Below are 25,789 nucleotides of genomic sequence, written 5' to 3' on the forward strand. Positions count from 1 at the left end.
TTTTTGCCCCATTTCAATACCTTCTGTTGTAGGTATTCAAGGGTATACAGTACCGGTACCTTTTTTCTAAAAGCACAGAGTCTAGTATATGATTATAGTGTTGTACTGGGGTCTGGAAGACCACAGAACAAATCCCCATTCACTCATGAAACTTACCAGGTGACCTTGATCTACTTACTGCCTTTCATCTCATTCCAGAACAATTATTTTGTTTACCTCAGAAACTACACATGGGAATCATAAACAGTAAAGACAGGCTGAACAGTAAAGCTGAAGTCCCAATTTTAAGTGACACACATACCTCTCCCCCTTTTTGCTGCATATATTTCAGCTTCTGCTGTCTTCCAAGGATGGGAAACCTGAGATCTTGCTGTGGTGCCACCATCCCTGACCATTGGTCTTGCTGGCAACATTCGGAAGACCACAGGTTTCCCCATCCCTGTTTTAGTAGTTAGAATTTATATCATGTTGGAAAATCTTCTTACAGATCCATTGTAATATTGGAATGGAAGAATATGGGACTAGGTTGGCCGCCTCATAGCTGCCTAAGGGGTACTTCTCACTCAGCAGTTGCCAAAGAAATTTCTGTGCATAATGCATTACTCTCCATTAAAATACCTGCTTCTAGGTTGTAATCACACCACCAGCATTTCTATATGCACTAAGTCTAATAACCTTCTCTGCTAGAATTCTCTGTCACTTCTATGAGGTAATAAACTCATTGGAAGTCTGAGGTAATGAATATCAATGTTAAAAAAATGTCACAGGACATTGTCAGATGTGTGCGCAGTTGACATTTTGTAAGCTTTTACAAAAGGATCTCACTGTAATGGCAGCAGATGTTTAACAACTTAATTTACTATCATGGCTAGGTCAAAATGAACTTAGGCAACATTTAAAATAGCTCCCATAAGGTTTGGAGTTAAAGGAGTTTCCTTGGTATTACCTACTTTTATATCAGGATTTCCTCTCTTTTGTGGGAAATGAAAAGTGTTAAAAATCAGAGCTATGTAACACATATCTTCCTACCACACTACTATAGTGAACAGTCTTTTTAATTCCTTAGGCTGCTGCTTAGGGAACCTGCTCATCATTTTCCTTGCTGCCCCTTTCTCAAGACTTTTCTGATTAGAAGAAATGATTCTACTAAATTATTTAGTTCAGCCTATGAAAGAAGCTCTAATTATTTGCTGCTTAAAAGATAAGCTACATAAGTGCCTGGGTGATTAATGCTGACATGCCATAGTGGAAAGCTGCAGTCTATGTGAATAAATAATGTGCGTTTTTGCTTCCTTGGCCTTAAGCTTAATAATTCAGGAATAATGTCACATTATTTTTTTCTATTACAAGCTAATAACTTTGACCTTTGAGATGGCAACAGCTGGTGGGTCAGTTCTTCACACCAAGAATTCAGAAAATCAGGCTGTACATGTGGCAAGTTGGCAATGATATCTGAGGTCACAACTGCATTTTCTTCAGCAGCTGTGATCAAAGAAAGGCCTGCCAGCTCTTGGCATTTTGAATCACACTGCACTATACATTTAAAGCAGTATCATACCACTTTTTAAATAATAATAATAATAATAATAATAATAATAATAATAATAATAGTAATATATTATAACAACATGAAACAAAAACCATTATATCCAGGCAACCTTGCTTCTCATGCAGAAAAAGTAAACAAATGAAACAAAAACAAAAAAGACAAGAAGCTGACATATGAAGAGGGTGGAGTGACAACATAACAGAAACTCTATAGTACCATGAATAAATTAAAATGAAAAATAACATTATTTACACATTCATTCCAGAACTGTAAAAGCAAGGCCCACCTCTCAATGAATTTGTTTTCTTATTATGTATTTCATTGCTTTCATAGGTAAGCTTTCTCATTAAGATAGTTTGGCAAGTTTTCCATAACCAGCCAGTTATGGTAGGATCTTTATTTCCCCATTTTTGTGCAATACACTTGTCTCACTGTTGTTAGCAGTGTAGTAACCAGGCATAAATCAGTATTAATGACTTCTGAATGAACTATCAAAAGGAGAGTTATTTAGGGTTTGTTGGGAGATCATAGCCTGTACAAGAGATTTCCAGTTGGAGCAGCAGCCCAAAATGATTATTATCTGCAAAACTTCAGTTGTATGTGAAAATGCTCAATCTTCATACCCATCACACACAGCCATAACAACCCAACAACATCTAACTATTATCTACATCAGGTTTGTAAAGAGAAAATAAAAATATAACTTATTGGAGGTGAGAAATGATATAACAAAAAAGCAAAGGGAAGTATCATATTGAAAACCTACACCAGTCTATTTATTTGTTTCTATCTAAGCTTCTGCTCAGTCCTTCAGTTTGTAATTCGCCAGCACAATTGCACCCAGTGGACATCAAGCTTTCATAAAGCTGAGACAGAAGTTACCTTAAATCTTTTGCAGAACATATCAATGTTGCAGAACATATCAATCATATTAACAAAGAAAATATATTTGTTGAAACAGAAAAATAACGCTGTCATAATTAAAACGTGAAAGCCCACATGCTTTTAAAGATCTTGGGCGACATATTTGATACTGTTGTGCTCAAGGATTTGACCGCAGGGAACATAACGTTACATTAATGTGGGTTTCAGATCTTTTGAAGCGCTTTCCTTATGCATTTGGCTCCCTCTCTTCTTTTCTTTTCTGGCTCCTTGTGTTCAGCCGGCCTCTTGTATCAGTCATTCCTGCAGTTATGTAAGCAGTTTACTTGACAACCCATGGCAAGCTGCTTATCCTGACACACCTTACTATTTCAGGATGGCTAAGGACTAATCCGATGGCTTGGCTGTGTGCACTGATTTCAGAGAGCAAACATCGCTTCTGGGAGTCATTAACTAGTTATGTGTGACTCTTTCTCTCTCTTAAGGAAGATCGATTATGAATATTCAAAGAAGCCCTAGGCTGCACTCCTTATAATCTGTTTTCCCATTTGTATCTTTCTATATAGGAAAAAGAGAGCTTATGTTTCTGGGATATCAGCTTCATCTTTTTTTAACCTGAGGAAATAAAGAAATGAAATTACATCTCCTGGCCCAATGCATTGGAGTTAATTGCAGAGGAGTGATTACACCACTGCAACTAGTTCTTTCTCTTTAATCTGATTGACTATTTATTTAACAAAATGTATACACCTCAATTGTATCAAAACCTCCAGCAGATAACAATATCTATCAAAAAGACTGCACTATCCAAGGTGCTTATTTCATAATTCTCATCTGAGTTAGAATTATCAAATTACTACTGAAATTCATCAGCTGAATCAACCCGTTTCTTTTGAGATTTGGGTTTGAAAAGACTGGAAATATCTAATGGAATCGATCCTTTCTCACTTATCAAACCATCTGAGACATCTCTGACTGTAAGATTAACAAACTTTTCCAGTACACATTGAGATACTACTGTATTGCTGATTGGGAACATAGTGTACAGCATCATCCCTTGAGCTCAAAAAATCAAAAGAAACGTTGGTATCACAATTAAAGAATTATATGTGTGCCTATTCACAAAAAAAGACACAGAAACTGTAAGTTAGGGCACTTCTCTTAGCTTCTGCACCAACTTAGCACTAAAAATGATCTACAGTCTTCTTGTGTTTCCTTGCAATGTAGCCTCCATACACCACATTTCCCCTTTCTCTTTCAGCCCCTATTGTCTTCCTCTTTATGTTGTCCCTAACAATTAAAAAATGTGGAATACTTGACTAGGGTGCCAAGAGGCACTGAAGGGCAAATACCCAGGAGGCCCCTTTTAAGTGCTCAGAAGTTCTGATGTGGCCTCTGGGAATGCAATAGGAGGCACAGTTGAAAAATGGCTCAAGATCACACAGCACTAGTCATCCTTGCGTTGTCCTAACTGCCCATAAATGCTTTCAGAGCAAAGATACTTGTAAGAAAAGCAAACGTCTGCCAATTCTTACCTGGTATGATACAAGAATGTGTTAAATCTGGCTTTTAAGTCTGGCTTTTAAATTTTGTCTGTTTTGATAGATGGTATCAGCATATGCTCATGATCAAACACTAAATATCAAAGGAAACATAAAAAAAGAAACTGCCACCCTAGTGAACTAGATTTTTTCTTTCTTTTGCAAACAACAAAGAACACTCCCAACATAGTTCTTCATACTCTACAAGTTCAGCTTTTTGGGGGGAGGGGGATGTACATATCCATTTGTTCATATTCAAATTTTTCTATCTTGTTAGGGATGTTTGCTAGCATTCATGTAATAGATGGGAAACAGGTTTAGGAATATCAAGCTTCAAACAAACACCAGCATTTTGTAAATACTGAGGAATTTATTTCCACACCACATGGTCTCAAACAGACTCTTAAAACAAGGCCAGTTACAATTTAGTATGCCCAGAGTTCTCAGTGCTTTCCCTCAAACAAGGGAAGTTTTCAATAAACACTGTACATAGTCAGTTGAACTGTTTGAACAATTATTTAAAAATCTTTTTTTGTACAATCAATGCAAGAATACCAACATTAAAAGTACAGTACAGATAAATTCACAACAATATAACAGGGAAAGAAATTGAGACACGGATGTGACAGTGAGAGTACAGTAGCAGTGTGTACATGCACTAAAGTGCTAGGAACCTAATGACATGCAAATCTTTTGTGTGTGTATGTATCGTACAGCTCACTTCATTAAGACTGTCTGAGGTTCCCCCCGCCCTTTTCTAAACATTTCATTCCATATTCCCTGCATTCCCCTCTAGTTTATTTAAGACAACTCTAGTCAACTAGTTCAATGGCTTTTTCACTACTTAAAAGTTACTGCTTCAGACATGCTAAAGCACCTCTATGAATTTTCTTTTTCAAACTGATAACCAACATAATTAACTTAAAATTCTAATTTTAAAAACAAAAAAAGAGAACCAGAACAAAACCCAAACCTTAACGGTGCTAATATAACAGAAGGCAGTCAGTAGTCGGAGAGCGGGAAAGAGAGAACACATTCAGTTTCCCTTGAAACATAATTCATGTTTTATTTAAAACCTTATCTTTATCTGCATATTTTTTAGATCCTAATATACTGTGTGTAGAAAAGATGGAGGCAAAAATAGTTTTCTGAGCTATGAAAAAAATAAGTTATTACAGGCACATTAACTGTTTCATTCTAGAAACATCTGTTTCTCAGGTACACAAAGCAGCTGCATTCTAGAACATTCTTTAACCTCTGCAACTTGAGCTCTCCTCACTGACAGAGACTGGCCATGGTAATGGTGCTACTATGCAAAAGACAGTGAATTATTCTGTGATAATTCATGCAGGCTTGCATCACTGGTTTGGGTTCTCCAACGGCAGTTCCATGCTTCCATATTCCTCCCCAGTTAACTGAGATAGTGAGGCAGTAGGGGAATGTGAGGCCCATCGGGAAGGTGGGCGTCGATTCGCTGGTCTCTCTGGTCGGGAGAAGCAGGATTCTAAGGATGGAGCAAGTGCGGAACAAGGTAGTTCCTTTTTTGTGAAAAAATGGAGAGGAACAAAATTACCAATTTATATATCACACAATGAAAGTAAGCTAAATCCAAAATCTAAGCATATGTAATTTGGCAAGGAAACCAAAGCAGCAAAAAAACACATTTTTTGTACACAGCTCTTAAATTCTTGACTTTTGCCTGTAACCAATGAAGCAAAATATGAAAGGATGAGGCAAGCATTTAAGTGAACTGATGTCTCTGACCAACATTCACTGACTAGAATTTTGGAAGAAAATAACTGAGATGGCAACTAGAGGAGGCCCAAACAGAGTCCTGCCAGTCTCCTATAATACAAGGCTGGAGGGGGGGGGGGGAGACAAAATTCCAACCCACCCCGTTTTTAATACCAGTTTTATCCCAGTGAGGTTTACTTCTGATATTGGAGTCACCTCAAAGGTTACTTAACAACAACAAAGTGCACCCAGGAAGAAGACTGGTTGAATAGGGGAGATTTCTAACACCTCATCTTGTCTACTTATGCTGCTATTCAAATTGCACCTTCCCAATGAGCTAGAGAGATTTGGACCTGATTCTACACAAAATTCTCTTGCTGTCACATGCAGTCTGGCTCAAAATGTTCACATTCAGAAGTAGTCTACTGTTTAAATATGTTCATAATTATAAACACTGGCTGTAGGCATAACTAAAATACTTGATGTGAGGCAGTTCCATCGTGTGACGTGCCCCCAAGTATCTTTAATACGTTTTCAGTGACGCTGGATGTTACATTTGCTAGTGAGAGGACAATTGGTCAGGTTTGTTCAAGTAATATTCTCTATAAAATTATGATATAATCATCAACTGAAGAACTCTCAGAATAGAAAGCATGATTTCCTCTCAGTGTACTTGGATTTAAAAATAATTTGGACCAAAAAGCAATGGTAGGCAATTGCTAAACAATATTACTGACTTAAAACTGACCTTTATAACTGAACTGAAAGTAGTAAAACAGACAAGCAGCTCCAGCTAACACCGGTCACTGATATCTATTTCCTTGAAGTAAAAAAATGAAAATCATCCCCCAACCTCTGGCTCCACAGTTCTTAATTGGAGCACCCCTCCCCCTTTTGTAATTGCACAAAGAGATCGATCAATCCAAGTAGAAGGAAAGAGTGCCACTTTTAGAAATCAGTCACATGAGGCACTACTTCAGGATGCTTCAAGGCCTTGTCAGCCTTGGCCACAGCCCAAATCAATCTGCAACCCAGGACTACTGAAGGAGAAAAGTTAAAGACCGGAAAAGTAAACTTAATGCAAGGCCTGGTTGCATTTGGAGTACACAGCCTTTAACTGTGATGTTTCACACTGACAGTTTATTTATATTTTAGGACTGATGATGGCAGCTAGTAATTACAGACTTTCCTACAGAATGGAGAATTTTGCGTACAATTTGTACAGAGGTGTAAACTTGCCAAAGCACATAATCAGGTTTCCACTGTGTACCTTTAAGAATCTAAAAACAAAAAGTGCTAAGATTATCAACACATAGAAGAAAAAGGTTCACAATGAGGGTGTAAATCACTAAACAGGTGAGAGAGTGATATGTAAGCTATACAAAAATCCAAATCAAAATGTACCCTGGCAATATACAAAGCTGGAAGTTATATACCACATAGTAAGAGTTATGGAATAAGTTACTGAATAAGAGCCAAAGACACATGTTAAATGGAGTGAGAGATTTACCACACCATGCTATAAAAATGGAACAAAGGCAGTAAAAGACAGGAGGATGCTGAGCCTGGTAACATGATATAAAGCAGACATTGACAGTTAAGTATTTTGCTCCACAATCCCTAGTCGTGTAACTCAGAAATAAGTCCCACAGAATTCAGGGGGGACTTACTCTCAGGTAATTGTGTACAGGAAAGGGCAGAAGAGACAGAAACAGACTGAAACAGGATGCACAAAACACAATGTCATGGAATGAAGAGAGGTTGCACTCGTGTTACTGTCTTCAAGCTACCCTTGAAAAAGCCCTTTCCCTATGGAAGGAAAGGACCACAACACTTTATGGGGGAGGGTGCCTTGAAACTGAATAAAGAGGTGGTATACATTGGATACATATTCTGTATGTATCGGGCCTCTAGCAAGTGCCGAATCTCTTTAGCTCCAGCGCTAGAGACAAAATGTTACCCTTCAAGATCCCATTAAATTGAGAATTCCTAGCATTTTAAATCAGTAATAGAGCTTTTGTACTGGAAAGCTATCAAGAAACATCCAGTAATAAGGTGAAGAATACATTCATGCCAATTGGAAAGAAATTATAAGTCTCCATCTTGTTAAAATATGGTACAATACTAAAACCATGCCCAGTGTCTACCATAAGAAAAGATGGACTGAGACTATGTTTTTCTAGATGTAATTATATGCACAGCTCAGTTGAATTTTGGTTACTCTGACTTATTCTTGCTAAATACATGGCCACATTTATTAATTTATTTCAATGATGTTACTCCTATTTCAGACAACTTTCTATTGCAGCTTTAAGAGAAAGGCAGAATTAGGCCCACATTTATTTCTGAACTCCAATATGTAGAACACACCATTTATAGCTGCTTTCAGTGAATAAAGGACTGGCAGGTTTTGTTTTGCCATACATGGTTATGTTTAAGTCTACTGCTTAGAGTGTCTATAATATGAGACGGGATAAGTAAGATGCTTCAGTGCAACCACTTACTAGTAATGGACAGCACTGGCCTGGTTCACACATAATCCTAAATGCAAATATGCCTCAGTGTGAACAAGCAAATGGGCAGACCCTCAGAGTGGAGATCACAACTGCTTGGCTCCTCTCTAGCTGTTTTGTTGCTGTGCAAAGCTAATCTGTGGTTTGAATAAAACCAGACTTTCTGTTGTTGCTTGGTCAAAGCAATGCAATTTATGCAAGCAACATTTCAACATTTGTCCCGTTTCCATTTGCTTCTTTCACAACACATTTCATCCCACAGGGGAAGCCCACCTTTCTCCCACAGTTGCTATGCCTTTGGCAGGCATAATAGCAAGTGGCTTGAACTGACCCAGTAATCTATCTTGCTCTTCCTATATGCTTTGTTATTTTGAAGTGTTGCATGCTTATTTAGGTCGCAATGCTAAACGTCTTTACTAGGGTAAAACTCCCACTGAAGTTAATGAGATGATGAACTCAGTGAGATATAAAAATGCATAGGATTGTGCCGATACTCAATTTGTGTCTCTTTTTTCTTTTTCTTAAAGCAGGACCCATTTTAAAACAGATGAAAAGCTGTGAGGGGGAAAACTCATGCCATCATCACTTCCAGCCAATCAGTGCTGTGCACAGCCAACTTTTGCTGCAAACACAAAGAATGGTTTTTCATGTGTTTGTGCCTGCGCAGAAGTTTGCATGTCTTGAACATGTAATGAATGTGCACTCCCAGGAGCCCTGCCTCTCAAACTATGTATGTTCAAATACATCTGTAGGACAGACTCGTTCAGTGAGGCAACCATCTCACCTTGCGAAGCTTTCTTCCCATTTCCTTTCCATCTGAGAGAAAAGGAATGACCCACCATGCAATGAAAACTTTTGCAATGACAACGCTATCATGCTGCAATGGCAAATTCTGTATTTATGAAAGTCTGAACGCAACATTAGTCTCGAAACTAGGTATGTAGAGATTCTTTCCATTTTACTCCCAGCCTTCTGTGGGGCTTTTACTGACCTTGTCCTGTGGATTGGTCTTCAGCTGCCACAGCACAAGCAATGGAGCATGTTGCTGCATCTAAAGCATGACCCTAACAAGGCAGCTGCCTCTGCCCTATTTATCTGGAAACTGAAGAATTATATTAACAGGTGCAATAAATGGTGGAGAACGAAAGAACAACAAGTAAAAATACCTTCAAAACTGCACTGTGGGCAGAATCCTATAGCTAGCAAAGCTGCGTTAAAACTAATTTGGTTCAACTTAGTTCCATGGAATGGACCTGGTTGAAGAGGAAACATGCTGGTTTGAGAGTGTTCATGACAGTGACTAATGAATAATATTTGGTGGGAAATGTTTTAGAGGACAGAGCTATATGACTCAAAAGCTTCATTCTCTATTTGGAATCCACTGTCAGCTCATGCCAGTGACAGGGAATGCTGCTGTTTCTTCGGTTTATACTTCTACACCAAGGAAAAGTTGTTGTTTTAAGTAAAGAATTTTGGAAACAAAGGTAGAAAGGACTTACAGCAGTGAGGCAGGCAGGGTTAGGGTCCCCAGGGGGCAGTTAGTAAGACAGTTTGGTTCTGGACATAGACAGACAGAGGGGAAAAAAGAGGAAGTAGGTTGGAAAGAATATTTAAACCAGAGAAATGTAGTCAGCATTGAAGAGCTCTCCATATTTCACTGCTAACATTTATTATGCCACAGCCATAACTGGAGAGGCTATGTGAAAGATGCAAGTAAACTGCTAACATCACACTGAGAAAGCAAATGGGAGACACCCCCAATTTTTAGCATTGTCTTTACATGAGGGTATGGCATTAAAGACTATATCTGATTGGTAAGCATGTATTCCACTTGTTCCAAATGTATTCCAAAGTCCGAATAAGTTTTGAAATTAGAAAGTTTCTGTCTATTTTTTTTAAAGGCAAGGAATGGGTTCATATAGCAAGAATCGGAAAGACTGGGTGACAAATCACATCTAGTGGATATGAATTTGCTGTTTTGTCTTTGCCTTTAAGGAAGGGGAGAAAAAGCAGAAGCAAAAAAAGAGAAAGCATTCTGATGCCATCTGTTCTAGCGCTGGAAACGGTTGTCAGCAGAGAGGGCAGTATGCAGTGAGGGCCACGCAATTAGGAACAGAATATGAAGCATGACACAGCACAGCAGCTACAGTAGCTCTCTTGCCAAATAATGTGGTCTGCTGGACTTTCTTCAGGAGCTCTTCTCTTTCCCAGCTTCTTGAATAACAGAACTATGGCGAATGTATGCAAAGTTCTTGGCAGCTCAAGGAAAAACCAGACATTTTGTTTTTATTGTGACCTGAAGAAGTTTCTTGTATATAGATGCCATGACTTCCTAATCAGATAGACGTTTGGCAGAGGTAGGGTCAGGGCAGATGTAGAGGGCATTTCGAAAACAGCATTTTGAGGATACAAAACTTATCATATTGCCCTGGGACAGAGCAATATATATATATACATATATGAAAAAAAACACCAGTGTGTATTTAACATGTGTATACATAATACACATATGCATGTGAATGCACACAAATATTCTATATTTTAGCAAGTATCACAGAAGGCATCCTAAATGGAAAATTTGAAGAAAACAATTGTAAGAAGCACAAATGAAATAGCAACAAGCTTCTAACTGGCATTCCATGCAGGTATTCAAAAATCAGTGATGCATTATTCCTGCACAGCAGAAATAAATTATTCTTTCAGTATGAGCAGATTGGCTAATTTGGAACAGATACGTAAGGCACTCCCACTGCCAGAATCAAGAAAGGAGCAATACTGACAGGATGCTTTACTTCACATGGCATGCCATTTTAAGTTCAGCCCAGCCACCAAACGAGCAAAAATGCATTTGGAAATCTGAATAGAAGCCATTAGCAAGTAACTTCCTAAACTGACTTGCTCTAAGTGATTATTCCATAAACTTTTCATCGGGCTATCACATTTTAAACGCCCATCCTTTGGACTTGAGCCTTTCAAAGTTCACCATCCCACATATTTGTGGAGCATTACTCAGGGTGCTTCTAGAAAAGCATTTGCTGTGGGAGTGGTTCTCTTCCTGCATACATTTTTGCAGCGTCCCCACAATGTCACCGCCATAAAAATGCCAGCCAGTATCCTCACTCCCCAAATTAATTTGGATTTACCGTTTTTGAGGAAAATCCAGTAAGTTTAAAAAATAATAATTGTTTACAACACATTTACAATATTAAGACCTGTCTGGAAGCACCCTCAGCGAGACTTGTATCTTTTTGTGGAACTATGGAAGTGAGTTCAAACAACATCCAAGCAACGGAAGTCAGTTCCTGTGAAGTAACTGCCATTGTGAAAAGATGATATAACAAGAGTAGTAACACACCACACAATGGCAATATTTCTTTTCCCCTGTATGTGACATTTGGTTATAAAAGTTGCCCACACAACATGTTTGCCTTTATGTAACACTTCTTAATTATTACTTTATGTTAAGAGATTATAAAATGTGTATATTTAAGGTTAACTTCAGTTACTAGTTTTGGAAATTGTAGTGCAATTCTATACATGTCTACTTAGAGTTCAGTGGAGCTTACTCCCAAGTAGGTAGGTACAGGATTGCAAATGCAAATACTGCACTTATTCAAGAATAACAAGAGTTACCATGACATGCCCCTAAGTGAATTCTTTGCTGAACTGGAATTTAAACCTTGACCCAAGACAACTTCTATCCATAAGACCATACTTGATCATCAATAAACCTTTCATAATCATCTTTATACATAATTTTCACATAGGAGAAAAACCATACAACCTTGGGTGAAAATCACATCTATTGTGCTGCTCTGCTTTCAAATACATGTAATCCAAGGTGCAACCCTCACATAGTTTTCAAACATGATGGCACAGGTGAACTATCCAGAAAAATATTAACATCTGGAGCAGCTCAAGGAGCAATACAGCAATGTTGCAGGATACTTATGAAGATTATAGAATACCTAGGGGTTCAAAGATGTAGTAGGAAGATATTTGCTGGGATGCATTATGGACAGTGTATCCTTCCGTAAATCTTCTAAGACCAAAGAAAGAGGCCCTGCTGAAAGTTTCCTCCATCCCAAAAGTAAATTTGTGGGCAAATTTGTTGTAGTCAGTAGCTTCCAAAGCTGTGTCTGGAATTCATCACTAGCTGACCTCCAGAGTGCTACCACCTTCCAGACTTTCAGAAAGGCTCTGAAAACCTATTTGTCTCAGGAGGCTTTGGCTCACAAAACTGGCTAGTTTCAAAGCAATTGTGCATGGATACTCGAGTGTGGCAAATAGTGCCTTTTGTGTATATGAAATCTCCAGTTCCTAAAACAAACTTTCTATGTTCTACTGCATTCAGCAGAACTTACTTTTGATAAATAAACTTGCTTAAAATTGTACTGACATCCATTAAAAATTGTCATGGTGTTACTGTATGAAATACAAGTTAATTAATATTTTAAATTATACCGCATATGAAAACTGCTGTGTTATCTTTCAAATATATTACAATGAAACACTCCTCGATATGATCATCTTATGGCTTGATCCATCATCATGGTGCATTCATTTAAAGACCCATTGCTACTTATATCTCTATTATATACAAATGCCATGTCCCCCCCCCCCAAATGTGTGTGAAGCATAGAAAAGTGTTGCATTAAAGTTCTTCCAAAATGCAGTCTCAAAGAAGCATACATTATACAGTCAATTCCCTTTTGCTTAAAAATGTTTGCACATTTATATTTTAATCAACATTCACAAATAACATTCATCATCTAAAAAGGTTTACTATACAAGGATAAAACTCATTACCTCAATGGACCCTGGTTCAACTTTGTTTATTTCTCCTGTGCTGTTCTCATTGCTAAGACTGGGAGGGCTATATGAAGCTAGCCTTTTCTCCTCCTTTAAGGCATGCTCCATAAGTTTCTTGTTGAGAATTCTGGCAGCATTTTCTGTAAGAGTATATCCTGGAGGAGCTGATAAGTCCTGCCTGATACTTGTCGTTTCAGCTCCTTCATCCTTTTGTAGCTCTGTGCCAAAACGGAGGGGACTGGGTGACCTGCCACGGATACTTGTGCACATGTCTTGCATAGGACCCAGTTCTGACCTGGGTTCTGCTGACCTTGATCGGCTGCTGGACCTGGAGCATTTTTGGAGGGTGTCATGAACCACAGGGGTATGGTCAATGATATTGAATAAACTGGAGAGACCATCATTGATAGTAGTATGAACTGGACTCTCCCTTGTGGTGGTTGATCTGGCCCAAGCAGATTCACTGAACCCTTTCTGAGGTGTGCTTGGTAATGTCCTGTTATTTGGCTGATCTGATTTGGAAAAGGCTTTCTTCTGTAATTTTGGGGAGCCATATTTGGGAGAACAACATGTGCGTTCAAATTTGGCCTGGACCTTTTCAATAGCAGGTGCCACCTGCCTGCTCCTTAAGCTTCTTGATGGTGATGAGACAGGTGTAGTACCCCCTTTTGGTGTCAGACACCTGTGTGGACTGCTTGTGATACTACGCAAAGTTTCTGTCTGTAAGCCCACACTGATAGTTTGAGTGGTCTGTGTGCCCGTAGTTCTCAACCCATTAGTCTGACAAGCTGTGTCTTTGAACTGAAGCTCTGTTGAATTTGAACGTATTGCATTTCTGACAGAATAAGCGACCTCTTTCATGTCATCACTCATGTTTTTGGACATCTCCAGGCTGTGCAAGGACGACGCAAAACCCAAAGTAGTGCAAATAGGACGTTCAATAGGATGAATACCACTCTCCAGGAAATCGTTGTGGTGTTTGGAGAGGTCAGAAGACCATCGCCCAAACACTTCTGAAGAAGCACCTTTTGTCTCGCCCCCATTTCCCTTAACTTTGGTCATAGGGAACAAAAAGTCTGGTTCTGACTGGCTTTTCCCTTCATTGCTAGCTACCACTGAGGTTTCAAACCTGCGAACAACTGGTGGACTATGAAAGACCTTAACTCCCATTTTTTCTGCAACAACATGACTCCTCAGTGGTTGTTTCTGGCAGTGCTCAGGGCTGGTCATGGTATTAGTTGTCATAGTAACACTGGTGGTGAGGTACCATGAAGGTGGTTGGAATGGATCTGGAACTGAATTATTGATTGCCTTCCCAATCTCTGTCCTCTCTGCCCAAGTATCTCCAGGTCTTTCGACAGCTCCACCATTTTTTCTGGTAGTGTTGTAATCCCAAGTTTTGTTGAATTCCTCAATGTATTTCAGATCATCAGGAGACAGAGGAGGTGTTATCTCCTCCTTGCTGCTGGAAGAAGGCAGAGTCTTTTCAGGAAGAAAAGGAGAAATGTCCATCAAACGCTTGAACTCTGACATAGAGGAGACAGACATTGCCCTGAAGAAGGAAGCACATAACGTCAAATTAACAAAATTGACAGGAAGTCTGTATTGAATTTGTTGTATCATTTAGGGTAGTAGTAACCATATAGTGTAAACGTTCTTATTTAAAGCAACTTTAACAAAGTGAAGTTAACCGTCTAGTTTAAGTAACCATACACATAAGCGTCACCACCTGCCAATATCACTATTTTAAAGAAAATGCAATCTGCTTTGTTTTCACTTTATATTTGAATCTCTGTGCTGTTTTGTCCTACACTTAACCACGGCTATTGATGGGTAAACTGAGGAAGAAACTAAATGGCATGCAATATATTAACAAAGGGATTCAAAAAATAAGAAGTCATCATTAAGGGAGGAAATCACATGTGTGACAGCTCTCCATAATATTATGTTACAGAATAGTGGGGAGTTTTATTCACAGTAAAATTCTAGAACTGAACCTCTGGTATCTAGTTTTAAGATCTTGAAGCCAATTTAGGGTAAGTGTGTTAATATAATTCATGTAATTCATTTTGTGCTATGTTTCACCCCACTTTACTCACCTTTGAAGATTTCCCTTGTGCATTTCTTCTTCCTGAAAGCAAAAAAACTGTTAATTTTGAGCCTGCATATATGCCTATATTGGGCGCCTGTGGGCTGTATTTGCATTAACTTTATTCAATATATCAAATTCTTGAAAACCCTTTGAAGGCATATCTGACCCCCTCCATGCTTCCAATACTTGGATAATTAAGAAGGATTTTTTTCTTTATATGCATCTGTGTAAAGTATTCCCAGTTGAACTGACTAGTATAAACAAATAACCCTCACATTGCTAAGACCAGACACACAGATTAATTATCTCTCAATAGAGCACAACTTTTTTTTAGTTCTAATAATTATAAAGACAACTAGTACATATCTCGTATTATATTTGCATGTCTGAAGCTGCTTTTCTATGCTGCTCTCTTTGATATTAGTGACCTTGCAGTGCTGAGATCAGATAAAATCTACTTTTTGACATTATTTCATTATAAATTTACTAGATATCGATAATTAGCATCAACTGAAACTCATTATACCATTGCTGTTAAATGTGTAGGCAGACCATTATGTTAATCATATGGGGAATACCATAACAATTCCTCACAACATGCAGTGTAGGAACAACCTCCCCCTAGTCATAATTTTTATGACTAGGGGGAGGTTTTAAAAAGCCCAGCTTTTAAAAACTTCTATTTTATGGAAAGAGCTTGTTCTACAATTTAAAAAGATAACTGTTTAGAGCCCTATTAAGAAGACACAAATGATAAACAATGGCAAAAATGGAAGTTCTCCATAACCAATTCTAATTTTAATAGCCTAGATCAGGGAACACAGTCCCCCACCAAACCTCTCCTTATCCATGGTAGGGATGTGAGATTGTGGCATCTATATCACAATATATGTAGGGCTGGCCTAAGACATTCTGGCACCTGAGGTGGACCTCAAAATGGTGCCAGGGAAGAAGCAGGTGAGGGAAGAGATACATCAGAAACAAGGCGGGTGGGGGGGGGGAGAGAAAGATCAACATCAGCATCAGCTGCCCCGGTAGATCCTGCTGCCTGAGGTAGTCGCCTCAACTTGCCTCATGGGTGTGTTGGCCCTGGCTATATGCAGCATAATGTTTGAATAGAGTCACTGCAAGAAAGATCCAATATGCATCTGGCTAAATCACCAGAAGGCCCTATATAAACAGCAGTGGAAAGCACCCTTTGACAAAATAGCAGGGATGTGGGATTACAATTGAGCTGACAATACAAAGAGCAATGGACACACCTCATTTGCACAAGTTAAGAACCTTTCTCGTTCCAGTTTCTGAGGCTGCCGTTCATCAGAATCATCTGGAGAATCAAGGGACAGTGTTTCCAGAAAGAGGTTTTCTGTGGCAGTGCACCTGTCACTTTCCTTCAGTTTCGACAGTGATCGATCTTCAAATGGCATGGTGTCTGAATCAGAGTAGGATCTTGACCCCATTGGGTGAGGCACTTGATTTGAAAATGAATGAAGGCTAGTTTCTTTTGAGTCACAAAGAATGTTGTCTCCTCTTTGTGGATTTGCTTTCTGAAGCTGAGAAAGAAATTAATCATACATCAACTGAATACAGAGTAGCTTTCACAGTAGTTGTCTACTTATTTCATCTTATCCCACTTTAGATATAGATATATATGAAACTTAAATATCATATTGATGTTTTCAAATAAAAAGGTAGAAAGATTGATTATTTCCATAAAATCGTTTCAACTCAGATGTTTCAGGATAAGGTAGTTCCTAGTTTGTGTTTCTGATGGCAAGAGCACGCTTACATGGAAACTTCTTGTTCAATGCCTTAGGTTTCAATCCTAAATACATTTAATAGGACAAAATGGGATTTACTTTCATGTAAACATGCACAGGATTGCCCTGTTAGGCTGCATTCAAATGGCAGTATCCTCCAGCTGCTTTAGTGCTATACTTAGGAGGGGAAGGAAATATCAGAGAAGGTTCCAACTTGTCTGTACCATCTGTTCTCAACCCTAATATTTTTATTTGGACTAACACAGATCAGTGCAACAACTAGTGCAGTGCCTGTGTGGATTATAGGTGTCAGGCATAATTATTTTGTTCATGCTGGGAAGAGTAGAAAGCTGTTGGGGACACAGGCACCACATTAAGTGGGATTTTAGCATCTTTCCACCTGGTAGACCCTGCTATCAGCACTTCCCCTGTCTGCTGTGCATGGGGTGAATCTGTGGTCAACACAGACACAGGAAGACTTGCAGGGGTGGCATATGCTGAATCACATTTGAAGTCTATCACTAGTCTTCAATATATGCACATGTTCAAGGATTTGGCAATAAACTGTCTGTGTGTACATAAATATACTAGAACAGCAAAAGGTTCCTCTTCATAATTAAACAGCAAAAAAAAAAAAGAGCTGTGAAATAATTAATCTGAAAACCTAAAAGCGTGCAGTCACCATCAGTACAAAATTAGGCTTGATGTTGTGTCTCAAGAGATAACACTGTAGCAGTGAGCTTGAAAGAGAATATTTGGAAGCCTTGAGAAATGTAGGTCAGCATGCTTCTATTTCCACAATTATCCTAAATGATCTATTTCATGCTTCATAAATCTGGGGATGTTTTGCTTTCCTACATTATGGTTAAAGTAAACAGAAAGAAAAATGGTCAGTGATTATGGTGAATACATATTGATTATGCCACAATCCTCTATTTCTGTTTTTAAATGCTTCAGATTATTTGCCTTCTTGTTTTATGTATATATTGTTGTGATGTCTCCAAACATACAGAGTGCCATGCAAAATACCAGAGATAAGTTAATTGCTTCCACATAAAGTACCATCTAGCTAACTGCTAAGAAGCTATATTGATCCAAAGATGTACAAATTTCTGAAAGTTTCCTAGGTTAAAGAGGAGTGCTGCTGCCTAGGGATTAACATTATGAAAATGAATTTAAATGCAAAAACGTTGTTCTGTTTATAAATTATTTGGTTTGTGAATAGTCATTTCCCCTTCCTCAGTGAACTGAAAGTTTGCTTTATTGAAGCTGGGAGATACAATGTACAGGGTTTCCCCCCCAGTTGGTAGCCTGTCATGAAACAGCTATGCTGATACGGTTACTAAAGAGGTGACTATCTGTCTTGTGAGGTTTTCTGTTATAACAGCTGACAATAGAATTCAGCTTTTATATGATTCAGTAGTATCCAAAAGATCAACCTGAGGTAGGATATTTCATTTGGACTATAAGTAAGGTTCAATGAGACGTAGAGTTTTCAGAGACAGCCTTGCAATTGGTTAGAGGGTTATGGCTCACACATCACAACTACTCACACTAGGAAATCATTCTTGTGAGAGGAAACCACAGAATTAAAAATGAGAAGTGGACTACAATATGCAGATCTTGATTTTTTAAGAAGGAAAAGGAATATAATTTTGTGTTCTGAGAACAAGAAAGCATTGCATTGTAAAGGTCAGAGTGACTCTGCCTTTGTGGGAGAAGTGAAATGACAGGAAATAGCCTTTAACCTTTAACTAATTTCCTATACACTAGTGAGGCTTCTAAAATTAGTTTTGGAAGCATTCTTCCTTAGGTCCCTTGGGCTTCTGTAATTATCTGTTATGAGAAACAATGAAACAGAGTGTTCACCCTGTTTGTACAGTTTTTTGTTTTTTATATAAAGAAAGCCGTATAGTTCCTTTTTAATTTTTGCAATATACCGTAGTTGTGCAGACACATTCCATCATGACCTGACATCTGAATTACCTGCTCTAGCCTTCTCAGCAGTTCCTTCTTTTGCCTCTCCCACTCCTGCCGGTCCTTGCTGAGCTGCTCCAGAAGCTCTACCTTTTCTTTATTCCAGTTCTTCTCACTGTGCTGGATTTGCCACTGCAAGTCCATAACTAATCGGTGACTGTCAGCCAGCAGCTTCTTGTGCTCCTCCCTCTCTCTCTTGAAAGCTGCTTTTGCTTCAAGACCAGTCTCACTCTGTGCTTTTTCGCTCTTCCCTTCCAGCTATAAATGAAACAAAGGTTGTTAGTGTCAACATCTCTTTTGATGGCAGATGTAAAGGCTGGGCTTTGCTACCCAGTTGACAAGGGGATTCTTACAAACATGCCTTAACATTCTGAAGCACAGCTTTGCTCTAAAAGAGGCAGCTATAGTATAATAGTCATACAAGGACTCCATACTTGCCTAATTGCTAGATTAAGGCTGCAAATCCAATTAGACATGTCACCAAAATTTGTAATTCTTTGGCTCTGAATACAACCTCAGCAACTCATTATATTTGTCTTCAATCTAAGGCAAGTATTACAATCCACAGCTTTTCTTGCAGTTCAAGCTATTATCTGAGCTGGAGGATAGCTGTATTATGAATCAGAGTAAGCCTGTGAAGGGGGTGTGGGTGTTCTCCTATTTCTGTATCCAATGCCCTGTTCCTTGTAAAGATGTCATATTGAAATCACAGAATGTTATGCAGCTCTTCCCAGCAGTGGCGTAGCGTGGGTTGTCAGCACCCGGGGCAAGGCAAGTAATTTGCGCCCCCTAACCTGTGGATCTGTGCCCCCTAACCCGTGGATTTGCGCCCCCTAACCCTACCCCCCAGATGTTTCGCCCGGTGCGGCCGGGCCCCCCTGCACCCCCCACGCTACGCCACTGCTTCCCAGCCCTATAAACACATCCTGGGAGCTTCCTTGTTCATTATCAATAATTAGGATTACATTCAGCTAAAATATCTTCCAATTGAACCAATACCATGACTCTGGAGCAGTTTCAAAGAAGTGATCTGTCTGTATCTATGCAACAAAGCTGTGAAGCAGTCATCTCTGTCTGCTGTTCTAGGCATGTGTCATGAATAGCTTGATGGAGATCTTACATAGTCTCCCTATTCTTGGTGTCTATGGTGAAGAACTTGTGCAGGGAAAGAATGAAGAATCCCCATTCACTGGCAATCACCAGTTGCAGACACAACTGCATTTCTACCTAAGCTGCAAGATTGCTATTCATGCCCCCCCACCCACTTAATTTATCATTCATTACATCCAGTAGCTTTCTGACTTTTATCCTCACTGAAATTAGGTAATGCTACCAAACGAATTTTTTGTAGGGCTCTTGTCATTTTTGCTCTCACCACCTGTGCCTGATGTAAAATAATAGCATCAAATAATACATTTGTTATGGCTTAGAACATGCCTGCCACAAACCATCTGCTCTAATTTGTAATACTTTACTGAATAAATGCAATAAAGCACAATTAATAAATTACTCAAACATAAATTTTTTACATTAAATTAAAAATCAAAACCACTTACAACAGGGAGACACAAAACCACAATTTCTAGGACTTAATAAGATTCTACAATTTAATAAGATTAAATAAAAGCAAAATGTTAATACTGTCTACTCCCATTAAATAGCTATTCCAAACAGCATCACATCAGGGAAACCATCTAGAGAATGAGGCACTAGTTATTTGAGTAAGTGCACCTGAATCCATCCTACAATTTGATTAAACAATAATAAGAGCTGGTGGTTCATTCAAAGTTGTTGTTTCAGACATATTTGCAGCTACCTTATTTGTGTTGGACAGCTGGTCCATCTAGCTCAGTGGTCTACACCCACCGGCAGCAGGATTTGAAAATATGGCCTTTCCCTGCCCTACCTGGAAATGCCAAATATTGGACCTAAGGCCTTCTGCATGCAGAGCAGATCCTGTGCTGCTGAGCTACTGCCCTTCCCCAATGGGGACTGTACCTGCTCCAGCTGACACTTCAGTTTAGTCCATTCCACTTCCCAAGCAGCTTTGTCAGTGGCATACTGCTGCTGGAGGCCATGACGTTCTCGTTCATCATCCCGGAGCTCGGATCGGAAGTCATCCAACAGTATTTTTAGGGCATGTAGAAGCCTGCGGTTTTCTCGTGCCTGCAGAAGCAAAAGCTATTTGTAATTTTAATACATTAAACTGTATTTTCAAACATCTCGGGATAAATAAGGGGTGGTTGGGTTTTTGTTGTTCTTGTTTTCTACGTTCTTGTCAAGGTGATTAGCTGCATGAAAAACACCCCTAGCTTCCTACCAAAGAAATAGGAGGAAAAAAGCCTCTGAAGCCTGGCTTGTCTATAGTGCGATTTCCTGGTTTATAAAATAAACAAAACGATTCAGCCCACAACTTTAAGATACCAAGTCAAAGATGTCCATAATATCAAACTTGGCTGCATCCAAAGTGTCTTGGTGCCTGGCACATCCACAGTGGGAACCCACACCCTTATTACTATATTTTCAAAACCTTTTCATCTCATCTTCTCTGGAATGCCTAACCCAGTGATTGCAAATCCAGCACCTAAAATGAGAAATTACCCTGCTGTACTGTTTAAGTGTTTTCATTTGCCCCTCACTGACCACCCCCCAAATCCTGTAGATGCCCATGTCAGTGTGAGAAGGAGAGGCGTACTTGGATAGAGAGAGTGTGTTCATGGGGATAAATGTTCATATGAAGTGTGTGTGTGTGTGTGTGTGTGTGTGTGTGTGTGTAAAATCAATACTGTGATCTCCACCATCAGGACCTGCAAGATGTAGCTGACTTGAGGTTATCTGGGGCCGGGGGAGCAACAATGACTCTAAAGCCTCTAATTTTGTATTATGTCGCCACCACTGCCCGCCACGGCAGTCATGTTGTGTTATGGCAAGTCTCTACGACAGTCATTTTGTGACTGAGGCCCACGGCACTCTCTCAAAATTCAAAATATGCCTGCTGGTTCAAACAGGTTGCTGACCCCTGGATTAAAGGAAGCCTGCACCATAGCTCAGAAGAGAGATGAAAAGAAAGCATAAAAGGATGCTGCTTAACTCCTATGCCTGTGAAAAAATGTTACGGAAGAAAGTACATTTCTATGAAAAGCCATGAAATAGAGTCTATCATTGTGTGTAACAGTACTATGATGTCTGAGAGGCAATTCTCAGTGTGCTCTAAAATCTAGGTTCCTTGTTCAAAAGTCAAATAGGACCTTTGTTTCACTTCTCTCATGAAGCAGGGCTGTTGCTAGATCTTGCCTCTGCAGAGTCACAGAATGATAGAATTGCAGAGTTAGAAGGGATCCTGAGGATTATTTGGCCCAACCCCCTGCAATGCAGGAATATGCTGCTGTCCCATGTGGGGATTGAAGCTTGTATTTATCAACACCATGCTCTAAACAACTGAGCTATCCAGTAGTCACTGCAAGAATACATTCCTCTGAAGGTAAGGACAACTCTGAGGAAAAACAAGGATATGTGCCCTGGTGCTTTGCACTGTGGTGACGCCCTACAAGATAGGCAGAGTGAAAATACACCAAGGCTAGCACCCATGGACATGGGTGGCACTGTGGGTTAAACCACAGAGCCTAGGACTTGGTGATCAGAAGGTCGGCGGTTCGAATCCCCGCGACGGGGTGAGCTCCCGTTGCTCAGTCCCTGCTCCTGCCAACCTAGCAGTTCAAAAGCATGTCAAATTGCAAGTAGATAAATAGGTACTGCTCCGGCGGGAAGGTAAATGGCATTTCCGTGCGCTGCTCTGGTTCGCCAGAAGCAGCTTAGTCATGCTGGCCACATGACCCGGAAGCTGTACGCTGGCTCCCTCAGCCAATAAAGCGAGATGAGCGCCACAACCCCAGAATCAGCCACGACTGGACCTAATGGACAGGGGTCCCTTTACCTTTACCTAGCATCCATGTTTACGTTTTTCTACTTTTGTTGTTTATCCTTTCCATTCACAATGAAACATTCAGCACTGTAGCGGTATGTGAATGAATAAAAAGCAAAAGTTCACATGGAAGCCAGGACTACCCTGCACTGTGCAGGACTATATAGCTTGATGTTTCTTCTGCTTATTAATTTGGACCAATGGGGTGGTGGTAGGTTCTTCCTGAGGTCAAATGATATGGCTTATTTCAAGTCCTGATGAGTCAAAACTTAATGTCTCTGGGCAACCACTGTTGCTCCCCCATCCCTCCCTTCTCTCAAATTGATTCTAAAGAAAATGCCCTTTGTGGGCCAGAAGAGAAGCTTCTGCAGATGTTGAAAGTGTCAGACAGCCTATAAAAAACAACACATGGGCTACCCTAGAGTGGCAGTTACATCCTTTCTTGTTTTTGACCTACTTTCACAGAAATATCATATACTGTAGTCCATTTGTTCAGGAATGCTATTCTGTGTCTTAATAGTCGCTGGATTACTACTGTCAGGACATCCTTTCTATAGGCAAAGGTTCTAGAGACAATGAGTCAGGGAAGTATTGCCCAATTTTATTTCCATAATTAAAAATTGCATTAAAGGACCCCTGACCATTAGGTCCAGTTCTGACCGACTCTGAGGTTCCTGCACTCATCTAGCTTTATTGGCCGAGGGAGCTGGTGTACAGCTTCCGGTCATGTGGCCAGCATGACTAAGCCGCTTCTGGCGAACCAGAGCAGCGCACGGAAACGCCATTTACCTTCCCACCAGAGCGGTACCTATTTATCTACTTGCATTTTGACGTGCTTTCGAACTGCTAGGTTGGCAGGAGCAGGGACCGAGCAATGGGAGCTCACTCCATCGCGGGGATTCAAACCGCCGACCTTCTGATTGGCAAGTCCTAGGCTCTGTGGTTTAATGCAGTGCATTCTGAGTAAATATAGCAACAGCCGCCAATTTTACTAAAAATGATGTTACACCTAAAGCAGTCCGAGAATGGGGAATGGTGACTACTCATTAGGATGCCTGAGAAGGCCTTTTTCATTACAGCCACAAAATTGCAGACCATCTCCCACAAGAAATCCACTAGTTCTGAAAGTATGATCTTTTTATTTTTAACTTTTTTCCAAATTAGCATTTGGTTGCTAAATATATCAGTGCTGTAATTGCTGCTTGTCACTGCTGTTTAAAATAGTTATTTGCTTGTCATTATTGTTTGTTTTTATTTGAGTGCTTTATTGAATTGTATTAGTGTCATTGTATTGATAGTATTTTTTTTTTTACTGCCTTTGGAATATCTTATTAAACAGTGAGTTACTTCCCCTCTAAATACATAATTCTGACTCGTATATTCATCCTGAAATAGAGCCTTTTCAAAGACTTTATATCAAAGAGCACTGGATAAACAGCCAATGATTTTTAAAGGCTCTGCATTGCACCCCAAGTCACTGCTGCTATTTGGGAAACCACACTGCTGATTTAATGTATCTATTGGTATTTCCTGAGGCCCAAATGCTGCCTATGAATCTAGGTCAAGCTCAAAATAGGTAAACCTCTCAATCCACTTGGGGTGGGGGAGAAGATATTAACATTAAGTAGCTTGTTTTAAAAGCACCCATTGCACTAAAAGGGTTTTCTTCCACCATATCTATCTTTCATTAAATAAATTAAAGCATATGTCTCCTTCTTTAATTATTTATATGAAATAAAAAGCCCCCCACACAAATGGTTAGATGGTACATTGCTATGATGCTTAGGTGGTGAGCCTGTAGATATTGCAAACCATCAGACAAATATATATGTTTCTGAGCAATAAGCCATGCTAGGAAATGGAATATTTCATTTAAAGTATCAGTCAGAAAGGCACCAGCAATCATATCATTCCTTTTTATCCTGATTAATAAGTGAAACACATTAACATCACTATGTAATTAGGATCACTGGCATGCTGTGATTAAATGAGTTTTACATATTGCAGAACATGAGGGATTATAACCAACCAAGTTCTACTCAGAGCAAACCCATTGAAATTAATGAACCTAAGTGAGCAGTGTCCATTAACCTGAGTGGGTCTACACTGAGTATGGTTAATGTTGAATACAATTCAAGGGAAGTAAGTATCAGACACAGTAAGCACCTGCCTTGGTACCTGCTTTTGATGCTGCAACAATTCTGCAGTCTGCAGTGGTGGTCCATGGTCCATTATCTCCACGGTGGAATGTTGGGAGTAGTCTGCCAGTCCAAACACTTCCTCCTCTTCCTCTTCGTCCCGTTCATCATGCTTTTGTTCAGGCTGAAAACTGAATTCTGGCAGGGACTCAAGGTGTTCCAACTAAAATAGCAAGTGAATAAAATCAAAGATAACATTGCTGTCTGAATGTTTGGATCCAGAAGTTCCGAACAAGCATGTGTTACACTGCATGTGCAGGGTTTCACATTCCCTTCCATGACTTTATTCCATAAGGAATTATTCATTCCTTAGAAGATAAAGTTGGGATGGGAAGAAGGCTTTGTGCACACATAGCTTTGGTTCAAGCTGTAAATGTGCAATGGCAAATGTATATTTCAGATTCAAGGAAGAAGATCATTACCTATTTTAAACATGCCATTTGTTTAATTTTAATAATATTAAACAGTGTCTAAAACCTTGAAGAGATTTTGCTTTGGCATGGTAATATTAAGTGCAGACTAACTCCATTATGGCCAATATGCATACAATAGGCATTATAAATCATCATTATTAGTGATATGGCCACTACAATAGTGATGGAAATTTTATAGCATATATGGAAGCTTAAAAAATGTAAAATTCCACAGCTCAAACCCTTGTCTCATTCAAAAGGTAACATATTCTTCTCACTTTTGGTAATGTAGATACAGTATCTAGTTTAGTACAAAGCCAACAAATGTGAACAAACATAGCAGACATGATAAACATGTTAGCTACGTGCGAGACTGAATGATTTGGATTCAAAGGG

General features: G+C 39.4%; 1 protein-coding gene and 1 long non-coding RNA gene across 10 annotated transcripts in view; one reads left to right on the top strand and one right to left on the bottom strand.

The window, feature by feature from the left end:
* Positions 1-4,322: 4,322 nt before the first annotated feature.
* Positions 4,323-25,789, bottom strand: part of MTCL1 (microtubule crosslinking factor 1) — a 104,871-nt gene continuing 83,404 nt past the window's right edge. For 8 of the 9 annotated variants that reach the window (XM_081205526.1, XM_081205524.1, XM_081205531.1 and 5 more), the window contains 7 exons: positions 24,961-25,143; positions 20,859-21,026; positions 18,870-19,118; positions 16,386-16,676; positions 15,131-15,162; positions 13,029-14,583; positions 4,323-5,510 (listed from right to left, as the gene is read on the bottom strand). In XM_081205526.1, coding sequence (XP_081061652.1) covers positions 5,331-5,510; positions 13,029-14,583; positions 15,131-15,162; positions 16,386-16,676; positions 18,870-19,118; positions 20,859-21,026; positions 24,961-25,143 — 2,658 coding nt within the window. In that variant the 3' untranslated portion in view covers positions 4,323-5,330. Of the gene's footprint in view, positions 5,511-9,718; positions 9,777-13,028; positions 14,584-15,130; positions 15,163-16,385; positions 16,677-18,869; positions 19,119-20,858; positions 21,027-24,960; positions 25,144-25,789 lie in introns of all 9 variants that reach the window. The other variant, XM_081205530.1, reaches the window with a different exon arrangement.
* Positions 7,405-12,619, top strand: LOC308593359. The gene is made up of 2 exons (XR_014010912.1): positions 7,405-9,155; positions 10,215-12,619. It is a non-coding gene; the product is annotated as an uncharacterized lncRNA (long non-coding RNA).

The sequence above is a fragment of the Podarcis bocagei genome (assembly GCF_964188305.1).
Source record: "Podarcis bocagei genome assembly, chromosome: 8".
Lineage (NCBI taxonomy): Eukaryota > Metazoa > Chordata > Lepidosauria > Squamata > Lacertidae > Podarcis > Podarcis bocagei.